This window comes from Ambystoma mexicanum, chromosome 2q, assembly GCF_040938575.1.
Source record: "Ambystoma mexicanum isolate Mex_15411 chromosome 2q, UKY_AmexF1_1, whole genome shotgun sequence".
In the NCBI taxonomy this organism is placed as follows: domain Eukaryota; kingdom Metazoa; phylum Chordata; class Amphibia; order Caudata; family Ambystomatidae; genus Ambystoma; species Ambystoma mexicanum.
Window position 1 is genome coordinate 945,220,666 of NC_090924.1, and position 27,622 is coordinate 945,248,287.

The 27,622-nt window shown below is 44.3% G+C and overlaps 1 protein-coding gene across 1 annotated transcript in view; it reads right to left on the reverse strand.

Moving 5' to 3' along the window:
* Window positions 1–27,622, reverse strand: part of DNAH11 (dynein axonemal heavy chain 11) — a 4,227,155-nt gene that overhangs the window by 651,729 nt on the left and 3,547,804 nt on the right. Inside the window, exon 70 of the mRNA XM_069648254.1 lies at window positions 6,666–6,788. Coding sequence (XP_069504355.1) covers window positions 6,666–6,788 — 123 coding nt within the window. The remainder of the gene's footprint in view (window positions 1–6,665; window positions 6,789–27,622) is intronic.

Here is a 27,622-nt window from a genome sequence, read left to right on the forward strand (position 1 = left end):
TGGATAGGTTTGTAAGAGAGTTGGATGCTCGTTTTATAGATAACATGGGGCTTATCAAGGCTGCCGGCATGTTCAATCCAAGGGCTAAAAATTTCTTGGAGGACTCATCTGCAGATCTTCTTGCTCGGCACTACCTAGGGCCCCAAGTAGATTATGCTGCATTGCATTCAGGCCTTGACACTGCAAGGGGCTATTTATCTGGCAAGACTTTAGCAGGTATTGACTCTGTCAGGTACTATCTCAATGAATCTCCAAGAGGCTTTTCTGATGTCCTAAAACTGTTGGATCTGGTTCTTGCATTGCCAATTACAACTGCAACAAATGAGAGGTTCTTCTCCTGTTTGAAAAGAGTTAAAAACTATTTGCGAAATAGATGTGGAGACAACAGACTTAGTGATTTGTTGGTAATGGCATGTGAACCTATGGAGGTTGATGAGGTAAATTTGAGTGATGCCATTGACCGATTTGCTGACATGCGACACAGGAGGTATCCTCTGAAAAGATGAACCATTATATTCTTTGACACTGTTAGATTATAGCTCAATTTTCCAGTTAGGTCTTTCTTTTCAAGTCGCGCAGACCTAATCAGCACCACATACAGTCTTCAAAACCATCTGCTACTCTCCTACACTACCAGCCTCTTCTCCTCATGAATAAACACCGAAGGTCCCTTGCTGCTATTTATCAAAGTCAGTATGGTTAAATTATTCAAAAAAGTACCAAACTCTGGTATCATACACTTTAGTGAAATTCTCTGAAAACAAAAAGGGCAAGTTTCTAGAAAATTATTTGAAATGTTTATTTCTTAAACAAAAAATCCTAATAACAAACATTGTAATAACAAAGAAGTGTGACAAAAATTAAAACACTCAGAATTGTAATTCACAGTAGGAAATTTGATTTAGTTTAAAGAACAAAAAACAATCAATTATTCTTTTTGAAAAACTGAAAAAAATTAATAAGTTGTTCTTTTTATAAAATCACAAAAACGAAATGAAGAAGGAATGGAGTACTGGTGGAGGAAGAATGTGTAAACGGTTCTTAAGGTAAAAAAATATTCTTCCTTTTCTTCACAGAGCAACAGTGTCCACTCTAAATCTAACTCCTTATGACAGGTCTGCCTACGTGTAGGTGTCAAAAAAATGTTTCAGAAAAATTCAAAATTGACATCATCACAACAATGTTTCGGCTAAAATGCCGCCTGTCTGGCCTTAGTTTCTTTGCATAGTTGAAAGTTGCCTTCCTCAGGGCGAAAGAACCTCACAACAGTTTAACCCTTGAATATCAGTAATGCATTGTGTACAGTCTTGCTGAGTCACGGAATAGATTTTGCCTTCCTCTTTAATGTTAACTGATGATGCCACACTGGCATTCCTTGTTTCTTCTGACTGGTTTTTGCAATTTTCGCCATCAGTTTTTACATAAGCGGATGCTGCGTACGTTCTTCAACAACCCCCTGCCCTTCTGTAGCATCGACATCAAACATCATACAGGATACCAGGAATGGTGGCCAGAGTCCCGTCCAGGATCCTCCTCTCTCATGCGGGCGCTCGCTCTTCCTGGTCCTGGCTTCTCCTCATGAAGTCAGCCATGATACATTGCTCATGCACTACAACCAGTTTGTCTCATCTTCAAAACACTGCATGGTATGCTGTTGAGTTTAGTCAACATCCTATTTTTTACCAGTGAGCTAAGCAACAATGGACCATTACGTCAGAAACATCATGTGTGTCTTTAAAATGGCATCATCTGCCACACCGCCGGCATCCTACAGATTTTCAGTCTAAGCAACAGCAAGACATTGAATTAGCCTTTTCCTGTGAAGCCAGACAGGCACTACTAGTAGCACAGCCACAAGCATCTGTCAACCGCCAGTCTCTTAGAATCTGAGTAGCCTCCATCAGCATCTTCTTGACAGGTCATCCAGAAGCTGCAGCACAGCTGGAGTCTTGTGTCATGAAAACATTTGCTATCCGATTCCCGCCTGGCTCTTCTTCATTTCCAGTCAAGGAAGCAATGATGAGCCATCTAAGCAGCAACTTCCATTAAGCCAGTCACCAGCTACCCCACAGCTACAGTTCTGTCTTCACAATGCCAGCACCGTATCCTTGATTTGTAGTCAACCAAGCAATGATGAGACACACCCAGTCAGTGCCCTCTGTTAAAACCAGCCCGGCACCATCGGCATCACAGCCAGTATTCTGTGACCTCAAAACAGCACCTGCCATACTTGCAGCCTCTTCTCTGCCAAACACCTGCAGCTCCACTACCAGAGTTCTGTGACCTCAAAACAGCACCTGCCATACTTGCAGCCTCTTCCCTGCCAAACACCTGAAGCTCCACTACCAGAGTTCTGTGTCTTCTTGATCTGTTGCCATTGAACACTCACAGACCTCTCCTGTGGATTCCAGTCACCTAAGCAACAAACTGCCTTCGAGTCAGAATCTTCACCTCACATGCCATTGAAACAGCAGCACCGGCACGTCTGTCAAGCCACTGTTCTGCTCAATCTGGTAAGAAACTACATTTTAAGTCTTATAATCAGAGTGAAGGAAGAGCAACTGTTGGGCATTATCCAAAAATCTATATAATAGTACTAATTGTTGGAATGTGTACCATTGTGGTGCGGGGTGTGGAGGACAATGAACATGTAGGAACAGAAACCTAGGCATATAAAGAGTGTTGGTGAGTGTGGGAGTAATGCAAAATGCAGCCAGGATTTTTCCCCCATAAAATCTGGGCACTGGACTGATGAGGCTTTTGGTACTGAAGTTTGTATCACTCAGTAATGCACTGTATGCCTTGAACACATTTTGAACTAATCTTTTGGCAGCCAAAATAACACAAGCAGAAGAGTCATTAAAAACTGAGGATGCCATACATGTTTTCTGGTGAAATATTCTCCAATCTCCCCTTTTATCCTGGCTTTCCCCTATCCCCGTGCCCGCCTATCGGTCCCTGTCCCCCCAGAATGTGATTTCGCTCTGTAGTCCTGTTGAAATAACAGGGCAGATCCACATAAAGAGGGGATTGGGGTTCATACACTTCACGTGGCAACATGGACCTTGACACTGATACATATGATGATCCATTCTTGTATGAAATGTCACAATACACTGATATCGTAACCATTTTTTTCTTAATGCACTGAGCAATTAATGCTTTATTAGGCCACTTCCTGTGATGTCATGGCGGGGGCGTGGCCAAATGACATCACTTCCTGTGGGGGTGGGGTCAAATGACATCACTTCCTGTGGGGATGTGGTCAAATGACATCACTTCCTGTGTGTGGCACTGTGATGTCACTTCCGCTACCCCTGGCATTTTGGTGAAATGACGTCCCTGTGGTACACATTGGGAAAAGTTCTACATGATCCACAAGAACGTTTTTTCATTCGAGAGGTGGCCCTTGGGGGTGTTGCTGTTATCTTGGGAAACATATATTCTAACAACGTGCCTCTGGGTTTATTTCATTATTCTGGGAGTGAGAAATTTGTTTCCCTTAGAGGTAGGCATAGGATCCTAAAATACTTTCTAATCTTTTGTTAGATATTGTAGGTCCTCAAACTGAGATGTTCTATATATATCAGATAAACCTGAATTATAATCTATACTGCAAGTGCTGACTATGCATGAGCAGTGGAGATGCAAGAACACCACCGGGAAGGACCAGCCTTTTTTCTCACCACCTCACTTTACCCATTGCAATAGTTATTTGTTTGTTCTCAGAACGCATGCTTTCTGATGTTACCTCAGCTTCTGTAGGCAAGAATCTGGTATTTTATCATGATAATATAGTATTGAAGGGAAACATTCCTGGACACCGGGAGAGAAAGAAGAACTGGCGATTAAATACCACCTTACCCAGGGAAAAAGACGTTGAGGTTTATTTGAACAATGATTTGTGCCTGTATATTAGAGATAATAAAAACTCATGATCATTTTGTATATTGGCATTCCCTTAAAGCAACAGCCCACAAGGCATTATAAAAGATGCAACCTTGCGAAAACAAAAAAATGGGAAAACAAATGTCTTTTTCTGGAAAATTGCGTGTTGTGCTTTGCCGGATTCCGTGCTGGTTCACTCTTTTACAGCCAGGCTGTTAGTAAGTTCTGTATGCAAAGTACTCTGGTCTAACACATAATCTTGCATTTCTAGAATTCTGTCAATGCCCTTGTTATGCATCTGGTTGACATTAGAGAGTTCTTATTCAAGGAGATAAGGACAAGTGCTGGAACTTGGTTTTGGTTAATTGGAGAATGTTGGATCAAGGATGGTAAAGGCTCAGGACCTGAAATGGACTAAAGGATAGAAACTTGAATGGGATCTTACCATGAGCTGCTGTGTCACAGAATGTGACAATTGAAGTTTCCTTGACTCTTTGAGATGCAGCAAATAACTCAAGTAGGGATCTTCAAACTTAGTTCTGGACCTACCACTGGTCCTCGATTCCTCGATAGCAACGTGTAAGCCTGGTGTTTTTTGACATTTATGGTCTATTTTAAAAAATAAGTTCCCCAAGCACTGTCACTCCACATTTCTGCAACTCCCCAAAATCGGTATGTCCCTCATGATTTTCAGTTTGACATATCCCTTTCCATGTAGTGTAAATGACCTTTGAGGATCACAAAGGGCAAGTGTAGGTTTCCTCTTCTCCTATCTATCCTGTGCTCGCTCTTGCCCTTGGAAGGATAAAAACATCAGGCGGCTGCGATTGGATGAGTGAACCACACAATTCATAAAATTCATCTGACGCATAATCATGGGCTAGATTGGCATTTTGCATCTCTTTTTTCCCTTTGAAAAATATACTTTTATCCCATTTTTATCCAACCGTATCCCTTTTGTCAAGACCTAACTCTCTTTTGCCTTGCATCTTTGGAATGTAAGTTAATTATTTGAAATTTTTACCACATTTTCAAACCCTCTTCCCTTGCACTGTATTTTGAATCTGTAGAATGCACTTGTATTACTTTCACCTGTTCATTTAAAGTGTTTTAATATTTTTTTCTGTAAACAAAGGATCTGAAATGAACTGAAACAGTTAATAACATCGAATCAACTCAAGTTAAAACTTGCCCTAAGTCAGGGCAGAGTCACTGGTTTACTCGAAGGCTTCCAATGGGTGGGTGGAAGGGGCAACACCCCATTCTCCTCTTTCTCCCAGACTGTGCCGTGCCCACCTATGCCCTCTTGTGGGTAGCTCTTTTGAATGATGGGGCCTATGTCTGGGCAGGTATTGGGAGACCCCTGCCTCAGGTCATGCCGTTATGTCTGGGCTGGTCACTCTTTCTGATTCTAGATATTCCTCTGTCAGAAGGTGCACACCCCCGACCCTTCACTCTGCCTGCTGCTGCCCAGACTCTCGGGTTCCTGCTACTCTCCTTTGCTGCGGCTAGTGCAATGCCCCTGTAAATTCAAATGTATTGTTCCGTAAGAGCCAACGAGGGCCCCTCAATGGACACTGGTTTAGCACTTTTTGGCAGATGCTGCCACTGTGTAATAGGCAGCCACACCAATCAAGATGTCACATTTCTATTCTTTTCATCCTCTCATAGAATGTGCTAGTACATTTAAATGTGTTTTATACTCTTTTCTGAAACGCAACGTTTCAATGTTGGGAATACAACGTCTTGTGAGCTATTTAAAGCCTTGTGGTTGATGCGGCAATGGACCTAAGTCTGTATGGTGAAATGTATCCATTTTGAACCCCACACTATGCTAGTCTATAGCGCAACAGGAGTTGTGAAATAGATTAATTTACTGTGGTCTGACCCCTCTCCACCTGCCCTTCCCTCTCCAGCCTCTCTGGAGGTCCTACTGTAACCGCCACCCTTTCCTTTGCCCTCCCACCTGGTTCCCCGCTTGCATTATCTGGGGTACACCACCGGAACCCCAAACGCTCCCCCACTTTTTCCGTCCCTGCCTCCCCTTCCCGGCCTGTCCTTCCCGCTCCCCTACGTATCTCTTCTCCCCCACTGCTGGCCAGGCCCGTCCTGTCACCTTTCGGTGTCCACTATTCTGCAGAGGATGATTCCTGCTGGATTGCGTATATATAAATTCCTTGGCGCAATATGTGGTGGCCACTTTACATGGAGGTGTTACTCTTCTAGTGCTCTATGTATTTCAGTATTTTATAAATGAAATAATGCAAAATGCTTAAATTAAAAAGGTTCACTGTACAACTGCCAAGTTAATAGGCCTTTAAATTCCCCCCATGTGCACTAGCCTTGTGAGAGGGATGCCTCTCTCACTGGCCTGACCTCAAAAGACATTTCTATGTTAGTGACAGAGGGTGCATAAAAGAGTCATTAGCTGGTTGTTATTGTGGTTTCGTATGATTCAGGTCTAAGTATGATGCATTTTTTATTTTTACAATTTGGATCCCTTTTGGGATTATACACAATATAGAATTGTTAATTTGTGGAACAATAGGCATCAGAGAACCACGTTTAGCAAGTGCTGCTTTATTTTTTTCTTTTTTAACTAATGGGACAAAGAGAGAAATTCATTTGTAAGGAAATTCCACTGAACTAATAACACCATTACATATTCCTTTTGAATATGCTAAATGACATATGCTACTGCGCTCACAATCCGGCATGCTGCAAAGCCGTCCTCTGAAACAAGGAAGTCCTCTCTCGGGCTAATTCTCATAAAGTACCTTAACAGCGCTCCACGACTGAGCAGTTAAAAAGTCCACAGGGCTCTTGTAAGTAGATTCGACGGGGAATCGCAGCAGGACATCCAATTCATGCAGTTCTAGTTCTTTATTCCTCAGCAGAATCTTGACAGGGAAAAAAATTGAAAAAAGGTCGTTAGCTTGACCACACAGTCGCATTTGACATAAGGTGCTCACCGCTTAAAGGCATTATTGAGAAGGCATGGGGCAATGCTGGCAAGTGCTAATAATTCCTGACAATGCATTAGCTGAAATTCTATCGTTCAAATAAAGGGTCTTAACATGTGCCATGGGTTGTAAAGCTAGTAAGGCAGATATAATGCAGATTTATTCATTAGGTTGAGCATTATGCCAATTAATAAAAACACACAAGCTGTAGGAAAAAACACATGCATTTAATCTAGCTTTACAACTGTTCAATTGATGAAAATGAATTTGCGTGGATGATGGGCTTACCACCTGAATGCAGATTTGATGCCATTATACTGCATGGGGAAGGGGTAGCTTTTTGCAGGCCTCATAATGGCAGAGAATTTTGAAGGCACAGTTTGGCTGTATGCAGCCTGCTGCTTTTGTTTGTGCTCTGTCAAATATATCATTAGCAGCAATGCTAATGTGTTCAGTCAGGCAGTGAAAAGCTCAGAACATTACTATGTGGGCAGCTCGCCTTTGCCAGCCTGCAGTGGTGTCAGATTGTGCCTGCTGCTAAACATCAGGGTCACAGAGAAGACCCCCGAGGGGGATTTTCAGTAGACTGTAGAGTGAGATAGGTCTTTAGTTGAATGTATGTTTATTGTTGAAGGGAAAGAGAGGTGTTGTATGCTGCGTCCCACTCTTGGTTGGAAAAACAGAAAAGGATCTGTTCGAACCTGACACCAAGAAAGCACAACTTTTGAGTGTTTAGATTCAACATTCTGTTAAAAAAGATGAATTAACATCCTGTGGGAGATTGTCTGGCCTGTCAGATGGCAGAGATTGCCCCTGTCCTCGCATGCCACGACTCCCTCGTCCGGGCCACCCACCAGGGGCGTTGCTAGGGGGGGGCTATAGCCCCTGATCTTTTGGTTGTAGCCCCGGATAGAATCTCAGGAGCTACAGCCAAAAGACTAGCCAGCCCCGAGTCCCGCCAGTCCCGACATCAGCTCAGCCCCTGATCTTTTCCAGACCTAGCAACTCCCCTGCCACCCACCTTGTCCACATGAAAATAGTAAAGGGACATCATGGCCATCTTTGTTTGCACTTTGCTTCTAAAGGAATTAGGCTTGTACAAGTTGTGCAAAGCCCGATACTTTAAAAACGAAATGTAAAAGAATCCCAAAATCCTATCACCTTGGATGGCCTACTTTGGGCACTGGCTGGTGGGCGGTTACTGGCCCTGCCTATTGCCCAATGCAGGGATGATTGCTATATTAATTAGTGTTAAACTTCGGCCAACTACAAAATGATTTTGTTTTATGAGGGCAGGACAAGAAAATGGATTCAAATAGAGCGGTCGAACGATTGGATAAATCCAACCTTCTTTTGACCATTGCTTTACTTTTGACATGTTTTCCATTAAATGGAATAGGCACTTTTGTAATCCCTCCTCTACCCACAACCAGAAATTAGTTATGGCTTTTCATGGAACATTTACCCTTATCACCCAACCTCATGGAGTTTACTAGTCGGGCTAATACATTTGCCTCTCTACTGTGGCATATACTTGGTGCCACAACGCGCTTTCATAAGCGAGTAAAACAACCACTGCATTCCCAGTTGAGCAAATCGCTCCTGTGGTACGTATTTGGATATGCGTATTGTATTATTTAAAAAAGTGAGACACATATAGATATATATATAATATTATGTACTGTAAACTGGTCTCGGAAAGCCCACCTCTGGCATGTTGGCGGCCTTGTTGCACGTGGGTGGCGCAGCAAGAAAAGAAGTTGGGTTGGGTGTTAGTGGTATAAGGGGGGAAGATACAAGTGATGAATGCACAACAGAGTGCTGACTGCCAATGAGACTGCCAATGTTTTATTGAGAGGGGAAACCACAATCTTTATTACATGATAGTACTGCAACACCCTGGTGAGCGTCTTGGGCTGAGGGTGTTGAGGCAGAGTGATACAGCCAAGTATGTCAGCTGTAGCACTGCTCCCTCAAGGTTAATATAGTCTAACTTAGGTGAAAGAAGATGTGTGAGCGGTGGCCAGATTTATATAGTGGAGTGTGGTTGGAGATGCAGAAGACAGATGGTAAGTTGGGGGCAAGAGAGGACATTTGGCCTTAGTAAAACTCTTCTCATTGGAGGTTAAAATCAGAGTAAAACATTTGAGTTCGAATCTGTTTGTGGCATCAGAGTGGCAGTTGTTGTCATTTTTGTATTGTTGTTTTCCATCTGGATGCAGAGTTCTCACGCCTCCAGGTTTTGTGTTTAGGCAGCTGAGGGCAGACTGACCTGACTAAGTCTTATTTCCTGAGTTTTTGGACTTGGTCGTTGTGCACAGGCACAGGTCATGAGTTGTGTATATAGGATGTGTGGGCCCAAAGAGGTGTCTTTACTGTTACGTCAATGATATACTATTATTGAAAGACCATCACAAGTGTATGATTTCATCATCTCTTCAAACTCAGTGGTCAGCCATTCCCTATAACATTGCCCTTTAGAGAATTGATCACATTTACATGTACTGAAAAATCTCTGAGATCCTTGCTTTTTGTGGCTCCAATCAGTTTGATTGCTTTACTTACCACAGTGATGGGAGACCAGAAAAAACTATAATATAATTTTAACGTCACCAATTAGAGATCCCACAGAATCATCCCATATACAGAAATAACAAATGACCAACTATGTTTGTGTAACCGTAAATATGTCTCTCCCTTAAGAGTTATTCATCTCAGGAATATACATTGAAGTTAGATGCTTTTTTATAAAGTATTCTATGTACTTATAAAGAACTACGCCGACCTAACTGTCATGAGCAGATATGTGATCTGAACTTAGAAGGATTGCACAAACAGAAGTCATGATTTCCTTTTTGAAACTATGGTGATTAGGGGTTTACTGGACATCACATAGAAGAGAGTTCCATTTTGGTGTCTTCAGATAGGAGGGAGTGACCTTGTTTTCTTTTATGATGTATCCTGCGTATAATAAGTTGACATGTGCCAGAGGAGCATCAGCAGAGGAAGCCCTGCAGGCTAATGCTTTTTGTGGAAGATTGCTGAGCATGTTGTAGCCCTTTTAGTGCATCACTGGAAAGTCCCAAGTAAACTTCATTGACATAGGCTAGCCTTGAGATAGTGATGGGCAGAGTGATGGTGGGGGACTGTGGGTTACCTAGATATTTGAATAAATTGCTCAGGGTCCGTTCCAAGCTTAAATTGAGGAACACCACTTGTTGGTCCCATTAAAAGCATGTTTCCATCCTAAAACAGGGCAGAGCTGGTGATGATGATGACAGACTAATAGACTCAGATATCAGGCTCCAGAATCGCTGCAAAACCGATCAGCAGTCGCTACACAGCCAATCATATACGGACCCACTATTTCTACAATCCCTAGGCCGCCACCATCCTTAAAGAAGGATCCTCAACCATTCTGCCTCTGCCTTGACAAAGACTTCGGTCGAAACACGTGTTGGCTTTTCTCACATGCACCTAGCACACTGTGCCAGGACAATGGTTCCAAAAATCAACAAATAAAAACTGAATGTGTGTAACATGAACACAGTGGTCCTCATTATGACCCACCACTGTTCTTTCCGGACCGGCTGATTAAGAGTCCTGCAGGCGGGAGGTGTCACTCCCGCCAGGTCTGACCTGGCGGGTTAAACACCACCCGCCTGCAGGCGGAAATGGAAACATTGTAACCGGTGTTTCCATTGTCCCCATCCCCATGGAGTCCTATGGGACTCCATGGGAATGGGGACTTACAGAATTCCGCCTCTGGAATTCCCGGGTCACCGGGGTCGTAATGCCTCTGTAATTCCGGGAATCACAGAGGCGGAATGGTAATACGAGACTGGCAGTAACCTGCCGGTTTTTCCGGCTCGGTTACCGCCGGACTCGTACTGAGGCCCAGTGTCTTTGATCTCCTTCAAACAAGCAATCGCAACCATGGTCGCCTACCCACCAGTATACTAGCATGGTTAGGCACTTCTACTTCCTGTTGGACTTCCAGATTCAGTGGCTCTGTTTCTAGTCTGTGCAGGGCTCCGAATGCCTCATCATCCTCCAGTTCTAGGTCTCGTAGATCAAAAATTCTTGTAGTTCGTGTTGTGATGTAAGACGGTATGTCAGGTGATTTGGGGGTAACTGCACCCAGTCTACCTTCCTCAAAAACTGCCTGTACATGTTTTTGCACAGTCGTCTTATGCTGGGAGTGTTACAGATCTAGTAGCAATTTCATGTATTCCATGTACCCCCTGATTTACTTTGGATGGATTAGGTTTAAGTGGTGCAGTTAGTCTGCAGATTACTACAGCTCCGGGCCTCCCGCATCGATGACGGCAAGGACCGGTGAAGACCGGCTTGTCTCTGAAGTGCTGGCACTGAAGCGCCTGACGTTTCAAGATAAAGCCATGCGGGGTGCCTGGGAGATGTAGTTTCCCAAGTCACAGCGCACACTGCGGATGACACGCCGGTTAAAGAAAACGTGATGCAAGAGCTTTTTCTCGCTGCTTGTGAGCGTGTAGCTCAAAGAAAAATGCAGAACACAATGATATTATAAATCACAGTTCAGATTTAAATAGTGACTTCCCTGCATAAACAGTCAACAGTCTACAAACAGGTACCCCCAGCATTTTAGCTTACTGAGGGCCTTCTTCCTTCTTATGGGATATGCAGATTTTGTATTTAAGTAGAGCCGGCAGAACCGTCAAAGACCGGTTTGTCGCTGAAGTGCCTGCCGTTTCAAGATAAAGGCGTGTGGGGTGCCTGGGTGATGTAGTTTCCCAAGGCCCAGTGCACACTGCTGATGACACGCAGGTTAAAGAAAACTTGATGCAAGTGCTTTTTCTCGCTGCTCGTGAGCCTGTAGCTCAAAGAAAAATGTGGAACACAATGATATTATGAATCACAGTTCAGATTTCAATAGTGACTACCCTGCATAAAGAGTCAACAGTCTACAAAAGTTCTACAAACAGGAACCCCCATCGTTTTAGCTTACTGAGAGCCTTCTTCCACCTTACGGGATATCTGATGCTGGAGGTAAATCCTCAAATTTCTCACAAAAATTGGGTTTATTTCCCATGTTTTATTACAGATCAACGTATATGCGCCAAAAAATCCCATGGGTTTTACATCGCTGCACCACCACTCATAATCTCATGGTTATGCCAAAAGACTGACTGGTGATAAATGAGTTTGGAGGTACATCAGTGGATTTACTGCCAAGTTGCCACCAAATTCGTAATGAGGCCCTGTCAAGTTGATCAAATTGTCCCAACATCAGGAAAGTGCATCTCCATCCTCTTGATTTTCTCACATGTTCTCAATACACAAATAGCATACCCAATAGTTTAAATTTGTTGACTTTTTTGGTATAGTCCGAGACTGGCAATGAAGAAGGTCTGTTGTACAGGCTCCTCGTCTGAGAACATAAGGGTTAATACGAATCGCACTTTCTTTATTTCGCATTTCCGCAGGCATCGAGGCGCTGTTACAGGTATTGTGTTTGTTTCAGTTGCTTCAGTTGCGTCATTGTTTTTTTTTTGTCTTAGTTGCTTATTAGCGCGGACCCGAGGATCAAACCTGTGTTGCTTCGTGTTATCTTGCTTCCAAGGCGAGAACGTTGCCGCTGAGCTATCCTCCTGGCACTGTTATTATTATTCATTTTGTAAAAAGGTGTCAGGCCCTCATCTGAGAACACACACTAGGAAATAAAAAAATTCCATGAAATGGTTCCCACTCAGGTGGGTCTACAACCACATTTTAGATTGCTGCATCTTTCAAATATAAATTTGCACATCGGTCTGTTCCGGCCAACTAGGACAGTTCAGCACCAAAATACTAGTCAATTCTTCTCGGAACAAGCATACCATCAGCAACCCTAAAACAAGTGTTTCTGTTTTGGTGAGAATCAAAATCTGCAAAAAAGTGGTGGCCTCTACACTGAGATTGGAAACTCAGTGGGAAACTTCACATAGCATATGTTATTTGGCCATGTCCACTCTGAGTAAAGGGGCTCAAACACTTTTGCAAACATTATTACCACTTGGAAAGAACATTATTTTTAAGTTGCCATGTTTATACTGTCCCCTAATTTGCATTATTTTCTCATTTTAAATATGTTTCTAAATTGTTTTATTTAGATATAGGGCCTCATCACGAGTTTGGGGGTATCCCGGCGCTAATTGGATACTGCCTAATGCAATTTGCCTTACCGAAACTCGGTCCGCGAAATTTGCTTTGGATCCTGAATTGCAGGGGGCAGTAAATCCCCATTCCCCATTGGGTCTGTAGGACCCAATGGGGTTGAGATCCGTAACTGCCACCAGCGGTAATTGTTCCGGCGGTAATAGCACCCAAAACAGCCCGAAATTGGTCATTTTTACCCCCAGTAAAAAGCTCGAGGTAAAAATGCCATTTTCAGCCCAGCGTTTAAATGCAGCGGTAATACCCTTACCTCGGCATTTAAGGGCTCAGGTCAAACTCGTGATGATGCCCACAATATTTTTAAAGTAAAGGTATTAGACTCACTTTTCATTTTTTCCATAGTGGTCAAAAAGAAAAAAAAGACCACAATACTCAAACCACACCACAAACAAGGGATGCACACTGGCAAATAGCATTTATGTGGGTAGATTTGACCTTTCAATATCAAAAACTATCTGCATTTGTACTCATGGAAGATGCTTGCAAGGTGTCCAGAATCTGAATCAAACCTGAGTGCTGAGTGCTGGAAGGTTCTCAAAGACCATTGATACTCTCAAATGTCTCCTACAAAGCAGACAATACTTACAGAACAAGTATTTCAATATAAAGCAGACCAATATCATTTTCAATCTATGCAATCCAAACCTGATTTACGTGGTAACATGCCAATTTACCAAAATCACAAATGCATCTTAAGTAGCAGAAAAAAGTATTCTGGAAGTTTCAGAAGTGCTTTAATGTGTCGCTGATAATCAAGAACTTGACACAGACTTCAGCCCGTTTGGCATGGAAGATATGATTTTGATGTTAGAAGCGGAAGACCGTGAATCACCAAACTGAGTGCATTTTGCGTGCTTTTTCGAGTGCTGCCTGCTGGAAATTTGAAAGATGCTGAAATGATGTTGAAATGTGCCACATCAATTGATATATAATTAAATCCAATTGAAAAAAGGAATGGACCTGTAAAGGCAAACGCTCCATCCTTTCTTGGTGTGCTGAAACTGTCCTTCGTATTGTTGCATTGGGCAATCTGCTTAGTTCATGTACACTTTCTACAAATAACAGACATGTAAGATATAAGTAACTCTTACCTGCAGTAGATGAAGCATGGTGACAAGAACAGGCAGCACTACACAATGCATTGGCTGGAAAAAATGGCTAGTGATGGTCTGTGCGACAGCCCAGGCTTTTGTGCTAAATATTGTACTCATCATTTTCAGGATTCTGACATGAGAACAATTATAAGCTCTCTGGTTTCCAGGTTACAGAGAGAACCTCCTCTTTTACGATGAAGAAGCATGGTTTTATTAACAGCTGCAATCTAGAGACCAAGAAGTTGAACACGTGGCAACAGACAGACATAGCGAAAGTAATGCGAGAGAGGGTACCACAGATCAGGCATTTATTTGATGTAAGAATGTGTTTAGTTTAGTTTATTTGCTTATATAGCGCGCTGAACCCAGGGGTAGCTAGGCGCTTGGTCTTGAGTAAAGGTTACATATTTATTTATTTATTTGAATTTGTAAAGAGCCAAACGGCCCTGGAGCATCGTGGCGCTATTAAGAAGGCTTGCTTAGTTACAAAGGTACATTATAGGCAAACATACATACATATTGCCTATAACAGTTACAATCAATACTTGACAGACTAATAGAGTGGTGTGCAAGTATATAGTGCCAAACCCCTCTTATAAGGCGGCAGCTATATAAGTTGCAGGTCAGTATAGGTAAGCAAGAGCATGGTGCCAGCCACATGTTGCGTGGCGGCAGCTACAAACATATGCGTTGTCCAGGTTAGTGTGTATGTAAATGGTGCGAGCCCTGAGTTACGGGCGGCAGCAACACTTATATACGTGGTCATAGTTAAAGGTAAATGTGTGGTGCTAGCACAGAGGTACAACATTAGTGCAAGGTTAGTGTCAACATGTATTAGCATGGGGCATATCCCATAAATAGAGTGGCAGGTGCATAGTAGGTACATATGTCCGAAATCTACGGGCAATAACGTGGAGCAGATCTTAGAAGAGGTGGGTAGCTGGATTTCTGGATGCAACTAAGACTGCTTAAGATGGTGAAGGTATCAGCAAGCTTTGTCCCAAGGTGGCAGAAGGAACATCACGTAAGTCCGGTGTGATTATCTGTGGGCCTTCTGGGCGAAGCACTGTGTCCGCACTAGGCGCTCGTTCTGTAAATCCGGTGTGATTAGCACAGCTAGATTAGTGGGATTACATATATGTGAGGTTACTTAATTACAGGAATTTACAGTTACATAATATACACGTGAGGTTGCATAATTACAGGAATTTACAGTTACATAGTATACAATATACAGAGGTGATTAGGGGTGGTTGTTGAGGTTAATTACAGACAGGATCAAGAAGCAGTGATTAAAGTCATCTTACAAGATTGAGTAGTAGGAACACTTATCCCAGGCTGGGATAAGAACAATATGCATGTATATACAGGTTGAAAGTGGAAGAAGAGGGTATGAAGTTATGTGCAAGGGGTTGCGGAGAGAAGCCATGCTTTGACATTGAAGCGGAAGGCACGGAAGTGATGTTCATCTCTCAGTGATGGGGGTATGGAGTTCCATGTTTTTGCTGCTAGGACTGGGAAGCTAGTGCTGCCTGATTTCTGGAGTCTGTATTTGGGAATGTTGAGGCAGTGCGTGTAGTTAGTTCTAGTGGGTCTGGAGGATGTCCTGGTACAGAATTTGTCGACAAGGTATTTTGGGGCTTGGTTGTTAAGGCGTTTGTGTGTGATCATGAGGGTCCTGAATGTGATTCTGTCTTTTATGGGGAGCCAGTTGGCCATCTGTCATGCGTGGGTGATATGGTCAGTACGTGGGATGTTGAGGGCTGCCCTAAGGGCGTTATTTTTTAAGATTTGAAGTTTGTGAATATTTTGCTTGCTAGTGCCTAGGTATAGTGAGTTGCAGTAGTCGAGTTTGGAGAGTATCAGGGCTCTTGCCAGGATGATACAAAAGTGAGTAGATAGAAAAGGTCTGCAGGCCGTTATAAGTTTAGTAGTGTAGGCCGATGCGGAAGCAGTGGCGTTAACCTGTCTTGATAGTGTCAGTGTGGAATCTAGGTAGACACCAAGTGTTTTGGCATTATTGAAGACCTTAATATGGTTTCCGTCGATGATGGATGAGTTATATTTTGGGTCGAGTTTATTGAGACGTTGTTTGGAGCCGATGAGTAAGAGCTCGGTTTTGTCATCGTTAAGACAAAGCCCATGCTTAGCCATCCAGTATTGGATCTTGCTGTAGATTTCATTGAGAAGTGCTGAGTCTTTTTCATGTGACCCTGTGAGATTGATGAGGATCTGTGTATCATCAGCGCAACTGGTGTATAGGACATTCATGTCATCAAGGAGGTCAAATAGCATCTTAGTAAAGATGCTATAGAGGGTGGGGCAGACGCATGAGCCTTGGGGAACTCCGCAAGTGATAGGTGCGGGTTCTGCAGATGCGTTGTCCGAGAAGACCCTCGTGGATCTTTCGGATGGGAAGGATTGGATCCATTTGGCTGCTTTGGGTGAGAAGGAGACAGAGGTGGTTAGAAGTGCGGTTAGGATGTTATGGTCGACCAGGTCGAAGGCCGCCGAGAGGTCAAGAAGTAGAAGGAGGGAGGGGTGGCCTTTGTCTTTAGCCTTATCCATTTGGATTTTCAGATCTAGAAGGGCTGTCTCTGTGCCGTGTCTAGGTCTGAAGCCAGATTGGCAGAGGCCCAAGAGGTTATACGTTTCTAGGTAGTTCTGGATTTGGATATAGGCTGCTTTGTCAAGGATATTTAGCAGGAATGGTACGGTGGTGATGTAGTTAGTGGGAGTGTTAGGGTCTAGGGTGTTTTTCTTAGCAATGGTTTGACCCAAGCGTCTTTCAGATTCTTGGGTACAGTGCAGGATGCAAAGGAGGAGTTTATTGGCATGGTGATGAATGGTGAAAAGTCTTTAACTCCTTCTTTAATGAGGGGTGAAGGACAGATGTCCACTTGACATTTTGAAGGTTTGATGCTGGAAATGATTGCTTCAACCTGAGCGATGCTGACTGGGGCAAATTCGAAGAGTTCTGTGTTATAAAGTTTGTGGGTGTGGTTGGTGTTAGTACCTTTGGTGGATAGGGGGAGTCTTTTGGCTTCTATTTTTGTTTGGAGTAGGGTTATTTTGTCTAATCAGTGACTAATCAGTGACTAAGAAAATCAATACTGCTGGGGGAAAAAGAGTTGTGAATTATTCCTGAACACTGTCAATAAGAAATAATTTCTGGTGGAGTTCTTGAAATTGTGATCAATCCAAAGAAATACTTGTTGAAAAATGGCAATCACTTCTGTACCATACTGCTAACAAACATGTGCAGGATGCAAACACACACTACTATTCTCGCATACATTTCAACACTGAGAACATGTCTCTAATATACTATCGCAAAAGATTGGAGTGATCACCCAATAACCAATGCCTCTTCAAGACCTTGCAATGCCCATTGTCACTTGTTCATTTGCTTTTTACACTCTTGTGTTGGTAACACTCAGGATAAATAAGCCGTCACTCTAATCCAAATTCACCAGATTAAAAATAAGGGGAAAAGATGCATAGAGGTCAATATTGATATTTGACTCGTGCTTGATATCAAACAGAGCACTTTCTTGAGATAATGTGAGGTGAGCACATGTACCAGTATCTCATCAGGAGCTAGACGTGGGCATGCAGTTTACCCAAAGATAGCTGCGGAAGCAGCATTAACCCATGGGTGGTCTTGTCAGGTCTGAAACGTGTCCCCCAGTCTGGCCGTGCTATTTCTCCCTAGGCCAGAGATGCAATATTTAAAACAAATAACTGAAAAAAGACAAAATCCTTCAGAATCCAGCCTGCATCAAAGGAACTGAATGCTGCAAGGCCTGTTCCGTTTCTGTGTAGATGGGACAATGTTGTAGATGTGCCTGGCTACCCCCACACATGGGCCTCCACAGTGAGTGAGTGAGCATCAAAGGAACTGAATGCTGCAAGGCCTGTTCCGTTTCTGTGTAGATGGGACAATGTTGTAGATGTGCCTGGCTACCCCCACACATGGGCCTCCACAGTGAGTGAGTGAAATGGAGAAGAGGCTCCCATCCAGCTACAATGTACATATTTAAATGGCAGGTTCTGTGACCCCGGATGGTAATGTTGGCACTACTGTACCACATACATCACTGGTCTGTACACTCCACTTATCACAACTTCCAATTGGCAAGGAAGTAATAGTCCATATCTTATTAGAGTATTTCCTCTGTTTCATTCTGCAAGAATGCTTCCCCTGTGTTCTGTAGAATGTCTTGAACCCTATTGAGCTCATTAAAAAACGAGTTTCATAGCATGCTGCAAAGCACCCATAGGTGCTACTATATGGTGATTATAGAAATCGCTGTTGGATTACTTTTGGTAGTCAGTTTTGGGTACAGTTGTAAAACAAACACATAAAGATGTAACATTCAGGTATTAATTATTAGTAGACTACAGATTAGCTATATACGTTCAGTTCTTCATTTATTTGAATTAATAATTTTCATGATCTGTTTCAGGTACAACCGTTTGACTGAAGTTACAGAATGTGTAAAGCAGGCAGAACAAGCATTGTCGCCCAAACCCAAGCACTTGCTATACACTTCAATTTGTGTTTATCGTATCAACACCAACAATAGGAAGCTTTAGCTCAAAACTCAGTGTGAAAACAGTGATTATAAACACCTTCCAGAATGCTTTGAAAATACACCTTTGCAAGAAATAAACCAATGGAAAACAGGGTGGCCCTGTTACGAGAAGTGCACACAGAAACGTAATCTTGATAAACTACAGGCCAGATACAAAAAACAGCAGGCAACACATGATAATGCTAGTGGAAGCTGAGACATCGGAAAGGGGCATCCCTGTACAAAATCCAAAAGTAAGGTTACCAGTTTTAAAATATGCCTGGTTCCTTTTCGATAGAACTGAAGCTCGGAGGTATCAGGTGCAAGTCAGAATATGTATTATGCTGTTCAGTTAAGTGAAAATAGCCAATGTCATTTGAAGGTGAGTGGGTGCATAAATCCAAGAGATTTCTATGAGAGTTCAAGAGAGTTATGATATGATATGATATGGCATTTGTAACGCGCCTATACACAAATGTTTCAAGGCGCGACGAGGCAGGGGGGGAACAAGGGGAAGACAGACAACGATCCTACTAGGCCAGGTATCATTCAGACCGCGCAAGTGCAGGGGTAGGGGAAGGGAAAAGTGCAAGGGGAAGGGGAGGGGGAAGTGCAGTACAAGTAAGTAGAATACAAATAAATAAATAAATAGGGCCAGCTGGTGGCAAGTGCAGGTAAGTGCAGGCAAGTGCTGGGAAGGGGGGGGGCTGTAGGGATACAGAGACAGTCCCGCAGTGCAGGGGATGCGATGCCAGGGAGGCAGTGCAAGTGGAGAGTGGCTGGGCCCAGGACCGAGGTCGGTGAGAGTGGCCCAGTTGCAGATTAAGTGCAATTTCAGTGTAGAATTTAGCAGGGGAGAGGGACAGAGAAGGCAGAGGCAAAGAGGAAGGTTTTGAGGTGCTCCCGGAACTGGAGATGGTTCTCCTCAAGTTTCAGGGAGGCAGGAAGGCTGTTCCAGAGGCTGGCCCCTGCCGCAGAGAGAGATCTACCCCCAGCTCATTGCTTTGAGAAGCGGCTGACCCTGAGGGAGTTGGAGACGGATGAGCGAAGGGCTCGGGAAGGAAGATATTTAGGGAGAGAGAGTTGAAGGTATTTTGGCCCCAGGCCCCAGAAGGCCTTGTGGATAATGCAGAGGGTTTTGAACTTAATCCTCACAGCCACTGGGAGCCAGTGTAGAGATTTCAGTCCTGGAGAGATACGGTCCCTGGGCTTGAGGCCAAGGACAAGTCTCGCAGTTCTGTTCTGGATGAGTTGCAGAGGGCGTAGAGTGGAGACAGGCAGATTAAGATAGAGGCTGTTACAGTAGTCCAGCTTCGAGAGAACCAGGGCTCGGGAGACAGTGTGCTTCTGGGGGAAGGAGAGGAAGGGAAGAATACCTCTGAGGAGGTGCAGCTGGTAGTGTGACTTCTTAGAGACGTCAGATATGTGAGGAGAGAAGGAGAGTGTAGAGTCAAAAATGACCCTGAGGTTTTTAGCCTTGCAGGTAGGAGCAGGAAGAGGGCCAAGAGAGGCCGGCCAGAGAGCTGCAGGGAAGGAGGGAGTGAGTGTGCCAATGAGTAGAATCTCAGTCTTACTGGCATTAAGGCAGAGGTCATTGGCGGCACACCATTCCTGGATAGCAGACATACAGTCAGAGATGAGGGAAGGTGAGGAGGAGGCCGAGGGTAGCCTGAAAATGAGCTGGGTATCGTCCGCATGGCACTGAAAGTTGGGGCAGAGGGTGGCGATGCAGTGGGCAAGGAGTGACAGGTACTGGTTGAAAAGCCAGGGAGAGAGATTAGATCCCTGGGGAACACCACAGGTGGAGAAGAAGACGTCAGAGAGGAAGGACCCAAGTTGGACCTGGGAGGGTCGATTGGAAATGAAAGAAGTCAGCCACGCCAGAGCCTGACCAGTGATACCCAGGTTATCACGGAGACGGTTGAGCAGGATGGCATGGTTGAGAGATCGAGCAAAATGAGAACACAGGGAGTGTTAGAATCAAGGTTGGAGAGCAAGTCTTCACGGATGTTCAGGAGAGCAGTTTCCGTGCTTCTGGCAGCTCTGAAGCCAGACTGATGGTCATGAAGGCTACCAACAGATTCAGCATGGAGGTTAAGATGGGAGATGGCCAGTTTCTCCAGGAGCTTGCCCAGGAAGGGAGTGATGGAGATTGGGCGATAGTTAGCCTGTCAGGAGGGGTCGGAAGAGGGTTTCTTAAGAAGAGGGTACACAAGGGAGTGCTTGAGGGGGGATGGGAAGACTCCAGAGGCGAAGGAGTGGTTGCAAAAGTCAGCCAGGGCGGGAGCCAGGGAGTCGATGTGGTCCTTGATAGTTTTGGAGGAACAGGGGTGAACCTGTTCAGGCGAGACTTTCATAGATCGGACGTGTCTGGAGACCTCGTCAGCAGAAAAAAGGGGAAAGGCAGAGAAGGAGGGAGGAGGGGTGGCTGCAGAAGGGCCAGAGGAAGAGCAGGGAAGAGAGGGAGGGAGGTGATAGGAGGAGAGTGAGGACAGGATGTCCTGAGTTTTAGAGATGACGTGAGAGGCCAGTGCCGTGCAGAGGGCCTGGGAGGGGACAGGAGAGGTAGAGACTGCAGCAGGGTTGGCAAGCTCCTTGCAGATTTTAAAGAGTTCAGCCGAGTTGTTAGATGCCGCAGAGATGCGGCTTGGATAAGGGCTCTCTTCTTGATGAAAACGGAGAGACAGTATTGCCTTTGGAGCAGGCGGCAGGCCAGTTTGTCAGAGGATGAACACGAAGCACGTCATTTCCTCTCTGCCACCCTGCACTTGCGTTTAAGGGTGAAGAGATCCGAGTCATACCAGGAGTTACATTTGGCTTTGGGCTTCAGGCGGATTCTCATGACAGGGGCAAGGATATCAAGAGTATCACATATGGCAGAGTGGAGCATGGAGAGGGCTGTGTCAGGGTGGGAGTCAGCCGAAGGAGGAGGGGGGGGCGAGAAGGTGGCAGCGAAAGCCTCAACTGACACGCGCTTCATGGGTCGGATGGCCGAGAAGGTGGGTGGCGATGATGAGGGTGGCTTTGCCTGAGGGGTAGGGAGGGTGAGGTGGGAGGATAGGAGAATTCTTTGACCTATTATATCACAAAGAATGCTATGCTAAACATATACATAATTTCTTGTGAAGAAACACAAGCAAAAGTTCCAGAATAAGCTAGTAGGGTAACATTCATTGACTGTTATCAGAGTCCCTTTTGGAAGATAAGGTTTTCGGAATAGCAGATGGTGAATGACACTACAAGGAAAGTTGTTAAAGAGGAAGATACAAAATTAACAACATCCACGAAAATACTCAAAACATGTTTTTACATGGTGTGTCAAGTCGGAAGAAGGATGAAGACAGTTTAAAGACATTTTAATGTTTTTAATGAAATTATAGGCCAACTTTCCCTATTGCTAAAGGGGTCGCCCTACCTATCTAAAAGAACTAAGGGTGCTGGTCAGTCATCAGGAAGTCCCAAAGTAACATTTCCTCAGTCCAAACCTAAATCTACCTGACCATGCCACTAAAATAAACAACTTAGATTGTGTGTACCAATGCGAAGGTTGGCTGTAAATTACTTTCTCATTGGTAATTCAACAATTGCATTCCTCTTGACTTGTCATTATGAATGGGATGAGTTGTACTCTTCATATGCTCCTTCCCCAGCTGACTCCCACTTTTCCTGTGTTCCCAGTACATTCAGGTGAGTATGGTAATCTTGCAGGGGTTGGCACTCTCTCAGGTACCGTTCTCGGTATGCAGTTTCTTCTCTCTCAGCTTTCATCGGCATCCCGCTCTCGGATTCTCCTTGGGCTGCTGTCTGCTATGAACACAGACAAAAGGAACCCTGCTTGCTCCCAGCAGTGACAATATCAATTTATTTGCTTGGGAATTCATGTCTCCCCCAGTTACTGGACACCTCTTCTCTCTCTGGCTGTAGTTTTCCAGTTGCCTTGCTTGCTAGCCTCCCAGCGTCTCTCTTTGGAAAGCCTCTTTGGTTCGAATGCCACAGGCTCTGCAGCTTGTCTCTACCCCGCCCCCTCTTGATACAATCTTGTCAGGGTGCTTCCCCTGCATCCAATTCTCTCTCTCCTCCTCTCCTTATGATGCTGTGGCTGATCCATGAATTCCTTGTCCCATAAGGGGGTGTCTCCCCCTTGGGGAGAAGGGGTGAATACTTTCGATTCGCAACATACCCTTCCCCTTACAGCGGTGGCTTTCCATCTCTGTTAAGAGGGAACCAGCTCAAAAACATCCACATTTCCTTTTTGGTTTTCCACCATAAAACAATAAGGTTGTAAGTCCAGGAAACATGTCATTACTGTGAGATTAGTGTCCTGTATAGGCTCATCCAGGACAATGGTGAGTAGTCGGTAACCAACCTGAATTTCCTTCCTGTTAAATAATATCTCAGGTGTACGATGGTCCACTTGAATGCTAATGCTTCAAGCTCTACAGTAGCATATGATTGCTCTCGGGCAACAGGTTTCCGGCTAGTGTACAACACTGGATGTTCAATCCATCACATTCCTGAGAGAGCAATGCACCCAAGCCAACTTTAGAAGCATCAGTCTGTAGACTGAACTCTTTGTTAAAGTATGTCATCTTAAGAACTGGTTCCTGACAAAGTATAGTTTTCAGACCATTGAATCTAGCTTGCCCGGTTTTGTCCCAAGTTAGATTCTGGGGGTGTGAGTTCTTTCGCTTGCTGGTGAGGTTAGCCGCCAAGGTGAAGTAGTTTGGAATAAACCTTAGATAATTTCCAGTTAGTCCCATGAAGGCTCAAAGATTGTAACGCTCACCTGATTCTCGCAGAGGCACCGGTCTTGACTGGGCGACTACCGTATCTTCAAAGGTGATGTGCAGCACCCGATTGGCTCTTTGGGCTGGACCTCTGTGCCCTGTATGCCTGACGTGCAGAGTAAGATGTCTGCAGATAGAAAATACGGGGTTAATGAACTGGGGTTATTGGGGTGTCCCTATCTCTTTCCTCTTCTCCTCTCCTGTAGACCCCCACAGGTTAACGCTCTCACCTTAGGTAAGTGAATGCCGAGCTCTCCATCTGCCTCGGGGCAGGGTGCTGTAGCCAGTTTCTTCACTGGATAGGTAGCGCAGGCCTCTTGACTTCAGAGGACTGCTGTCCGTCGTTTACTGCACGAACGGTAAGTTTCGAGTAACTCAAATGTCTTTAAAGTCTTTAATAATGATGTCTCTTGTTTTGCAGGGTTCCGGCGATGGCGGATGACGGGCTGAAGTGAGTTGAAGATGGAGCCCGTGTGATGAATAGAAGCGCCTGGAAGCACGTAAGTAAGCGCTTGTTGGCAGCTTCACCAAGCGCTCTAACTGTCTTTTTATTTTGCAGGTACAAGTTCGGAGCGGCTGCAGGGTGCCGGGATACCCACTGGGTTAGATGTGGAAAGGAGTGATGGCACGTGAGTATTAAAGTTCCCCAATGTCTTTAAACGCACCTTGTTTTGTCTTTCAGATGCGAGATGCAGCGCCGACGGCCTCCGGAGCGTGCGAAGAGTTGGTAAGCTTTTGTCTTTCAGATGCCGGAATGCAGTGTGAAGACCTCCGGAGCGCACGAAGAGTAGGTAAGCCTTTGCCTTTCAGATGCCGGAATGCTAACCTGTTCTTTCTTGTCTTTATAGGTGTTGCTGAAGACTGGATTCAGGATGGTAAGCCTTTTTCCTTAGGCCCAGGACCGGATGCAGAAGACACGATGAGCGTTCTGCTGCAGAGGGTGCAGAATAACGCAAAGCAAGATTCATCCACCGGGTGTGGTTTAAATAGCCTCCTGTAGTGCTTAGGTGTCTCCTTCCACAGCCACGCCTAAGTAAGAAAAGAGTTCCTGGTAAAAAAAGAGTTCCTGCCTTCCAGAAGAGTTCCAGTGTTCTGAATCTAGGGAGTGGCTCCAGCCCCACCCAACAGGAAAAGTAGTTCCAAACAGAAGAGGATCAGAGGCTCAACTGGCAGGCAAGTAAGCAGCATGGTCTGCTGCAGGTAAGTCCACCCAAGCATTATGAGCCCGGCGCTTCCAGCGCTGGGACTGGGCATATTTATGAGCCTGGTGCCAATGGCGCCAGGACTGGGTCCAAAAGGTCCCAATTGGGACTGGTTGGCACTCGGAACCTGGGTTATGGATCTGCTTCCAAGGGAGTTGGGAAAACCCTGACCTTTTGGAAGCAGAGATCATGACAAAGATCGTGTTTCGTCTTTGGGGTTGTTGTCTGTTGTACTGCCTTCATTTTCTTCATCTGAGGTTGAATAGGCTATTCCCCACAAAGTATTCCAGATATTTTACAGCTGACTGGGTTAGGTGCCCCTTTCAGGGACTTTCACTCAAGCCTGCTTTCTTTACAGCATGGATGATCGAATATTGATGATTTAGATGCTCTGGCCAGCTGCTGCTATGGTTGGCTATGTCGTTGAGGTATGTTCTCCTCAGAAAGCACTAGTGCATTTTAATATTCTGTCCATTTGCCTTTGGAAGGGAAGCTCCATGGAGACCAAAGGGTAAGACTTTAAACTAAAATGGGCCTTGAGGTGTTGAGAAGGCGGTATTTATTCGGTCGGATGGATTCAATGGAACCTGCTAGTAACCTTACAGTCAAATTAAAGGTAGAAATGTACTTAGATGTATCTAGGTATTCAATTAGGTTATCAATCCTTGGCATTGGGTAGTTGCCAAAGATGGAAATTGAATTTAGTTTCTGGAAATCTATACCGAAACACCAGGACTGATCGGGTTTGTCCACTAAGACAGATTCTAAGTGATCCGACCATGGCTGAATTTGCCGCGCAGGAATGTTCGCATGAGAAAGGTGTAAACTACCAAAGGTTTGCACCTTTCTCATGCAAACACACTTACATACTCACACCCACACCCACACACACAACACACCCATAACAAACCCCACACCCTCAGCTCACCCCCACCCACACCCCCAACATAAACAAACCCCACTTGCCTTCTTCTTCACGCTGGGTTCCTGCAGCGTCAGTTCCCTTTCACTTCTGTGTTCGGGAACCGGAGCCGCAGGGACCTTTTCTTTTTTTTTAACGGAAGGCTGCGGGGTGTCCACCGCAACCCCTGCTCACTATACCATAAAGTATAGTGAGCGGGGCGAAGCAGGGACACCCCCGCAACCCCTTTTTTTTTTACAATGCTACCACCAAAGGTTCAAACTTTTGGTGTTCAAACCTTTTATGGTAGCGTTTTTAGATCTAATGGTTCATATGAACCATTAGATTCGGTCAAAACGACCAGAACCACTAAGACAATAGGGGAGGACCAGAGACTCTCAGAGGGCTTGATGATATCAGCCTAGAGTATATATTCTATCATCTGTTCAATGACTTTTCTTCTTTTTTCCCGGGATCCTCTAGGGTTTTAGGTGGAAGGTTTTCCCTGCCGCTCTTCAGATGTTATGGAAGAAATTGGTGACTCTACCTGGTTGTTCCTAAAAAGATTTGTGGAACTGGAAGAGTAGGCCACAAAAGTATATTCGGTGTGACGATGGTAAGGTTGGGGAAATTAATTGGTGTTCCTGTTGTCACTTTGTTAGAAGAGTGGCCATTGTGACAGCAGTGGTCTCGTTAGGGTCTATCCTCCACTCTTTAAGAAGGTTCACATGGTAGACTTCTTTCTTTTGATGTTTTTCTGGTTGGGATATTAGGTCATCTAAGGGACCTTTTTTTCAAGAGCTTCATAGGGTCCATACCACTTGGAAACCACCTCATTCTCAGATGTCGGGAGGAGAACTAAGACTAATTGACCAACCAAAAATGTGTTAGTTTTACTTCAGCATTGCATGGCATCCACATTCACGGATGTTGCGTTCTTCTTCCCACTAGGCAGTCTCATTTAGGCTGTTAGTCTGGCTGATCCAGGGAGTACCTCACAGGAATGGGCATGCCTGTCCCGTTGGGGAGAAGGGACGAATGCCGTTTATTCTTCAAAAAGCATGTAGTATTGAGGAATAAGTGTGTATTTCTTTGAAATCAGTTAACAATGTTGTGCAAAGCAAATTCCAAAATAAATGTAAAAACGCCATACATATATCAGGGTGCTGAATTAGTATAGATGACCATATTTGTGGCGGAGAAGTGGAAATTCAAAGGTTCCATCCCACAGAACAAAGTTCCAAAAGGAATACCACACGAGAGGAAGGTTCAATAGCTTGCAGATCAGAAGATTACATATTTGAACCAGATAGTTGCTGGCTTGTTACAAAATCTTATATCTGAGTTCCTAACAAAAAGGCAGGCTTCAGATGGTGCACTGATTTCAGTAAAGTTAAGATACACATGTGAACTTCTACTTCAGGGTGCTATTGGCCCAAAGCTGCATTCCAATACTTTTAGCAAATTCTTGGTGCAGTCTATGCATGGCTTGGGTCACTTGAGCGATTATAATATAGTTCTCTGACTTGAGACAAAATTAGCTAATACATATCTATGATGTATGGAAGATATGTACAATGGAACCCTGCTAAAGGAACATTTGTGTACTGTGCTGCAGATAGTTGAGGCCACACCTGATGGATAGGGATCTATGAGTGCAACTATGAAGACTTTTGATCAAGAATGACATGGCAATGATAAATCACAGTCCATAATATTGTAAGATACAATCATGCTTTATAGTTTACTGTGGAAACTACCCTGCTGGATGATAAACCTCACCTCCTGCAATGGCCCAAAGGTTAAAAAAAAGCCAAAAAGTAAAGTTTTGTATGGAATCTGATGTTGACAGAAGGATTCCTTTCAATAAGTATACTTGACATAAGTTCTGTGCAGAACTGGACGTTTAATACATTCTACTATTTACAATGTTTAGAGTACAGGGTATGCAAACAGGATGGATGATGATGAAATGGTTACAGACTCCCAAAAGAAACCTAATAAAACAAGTCTGT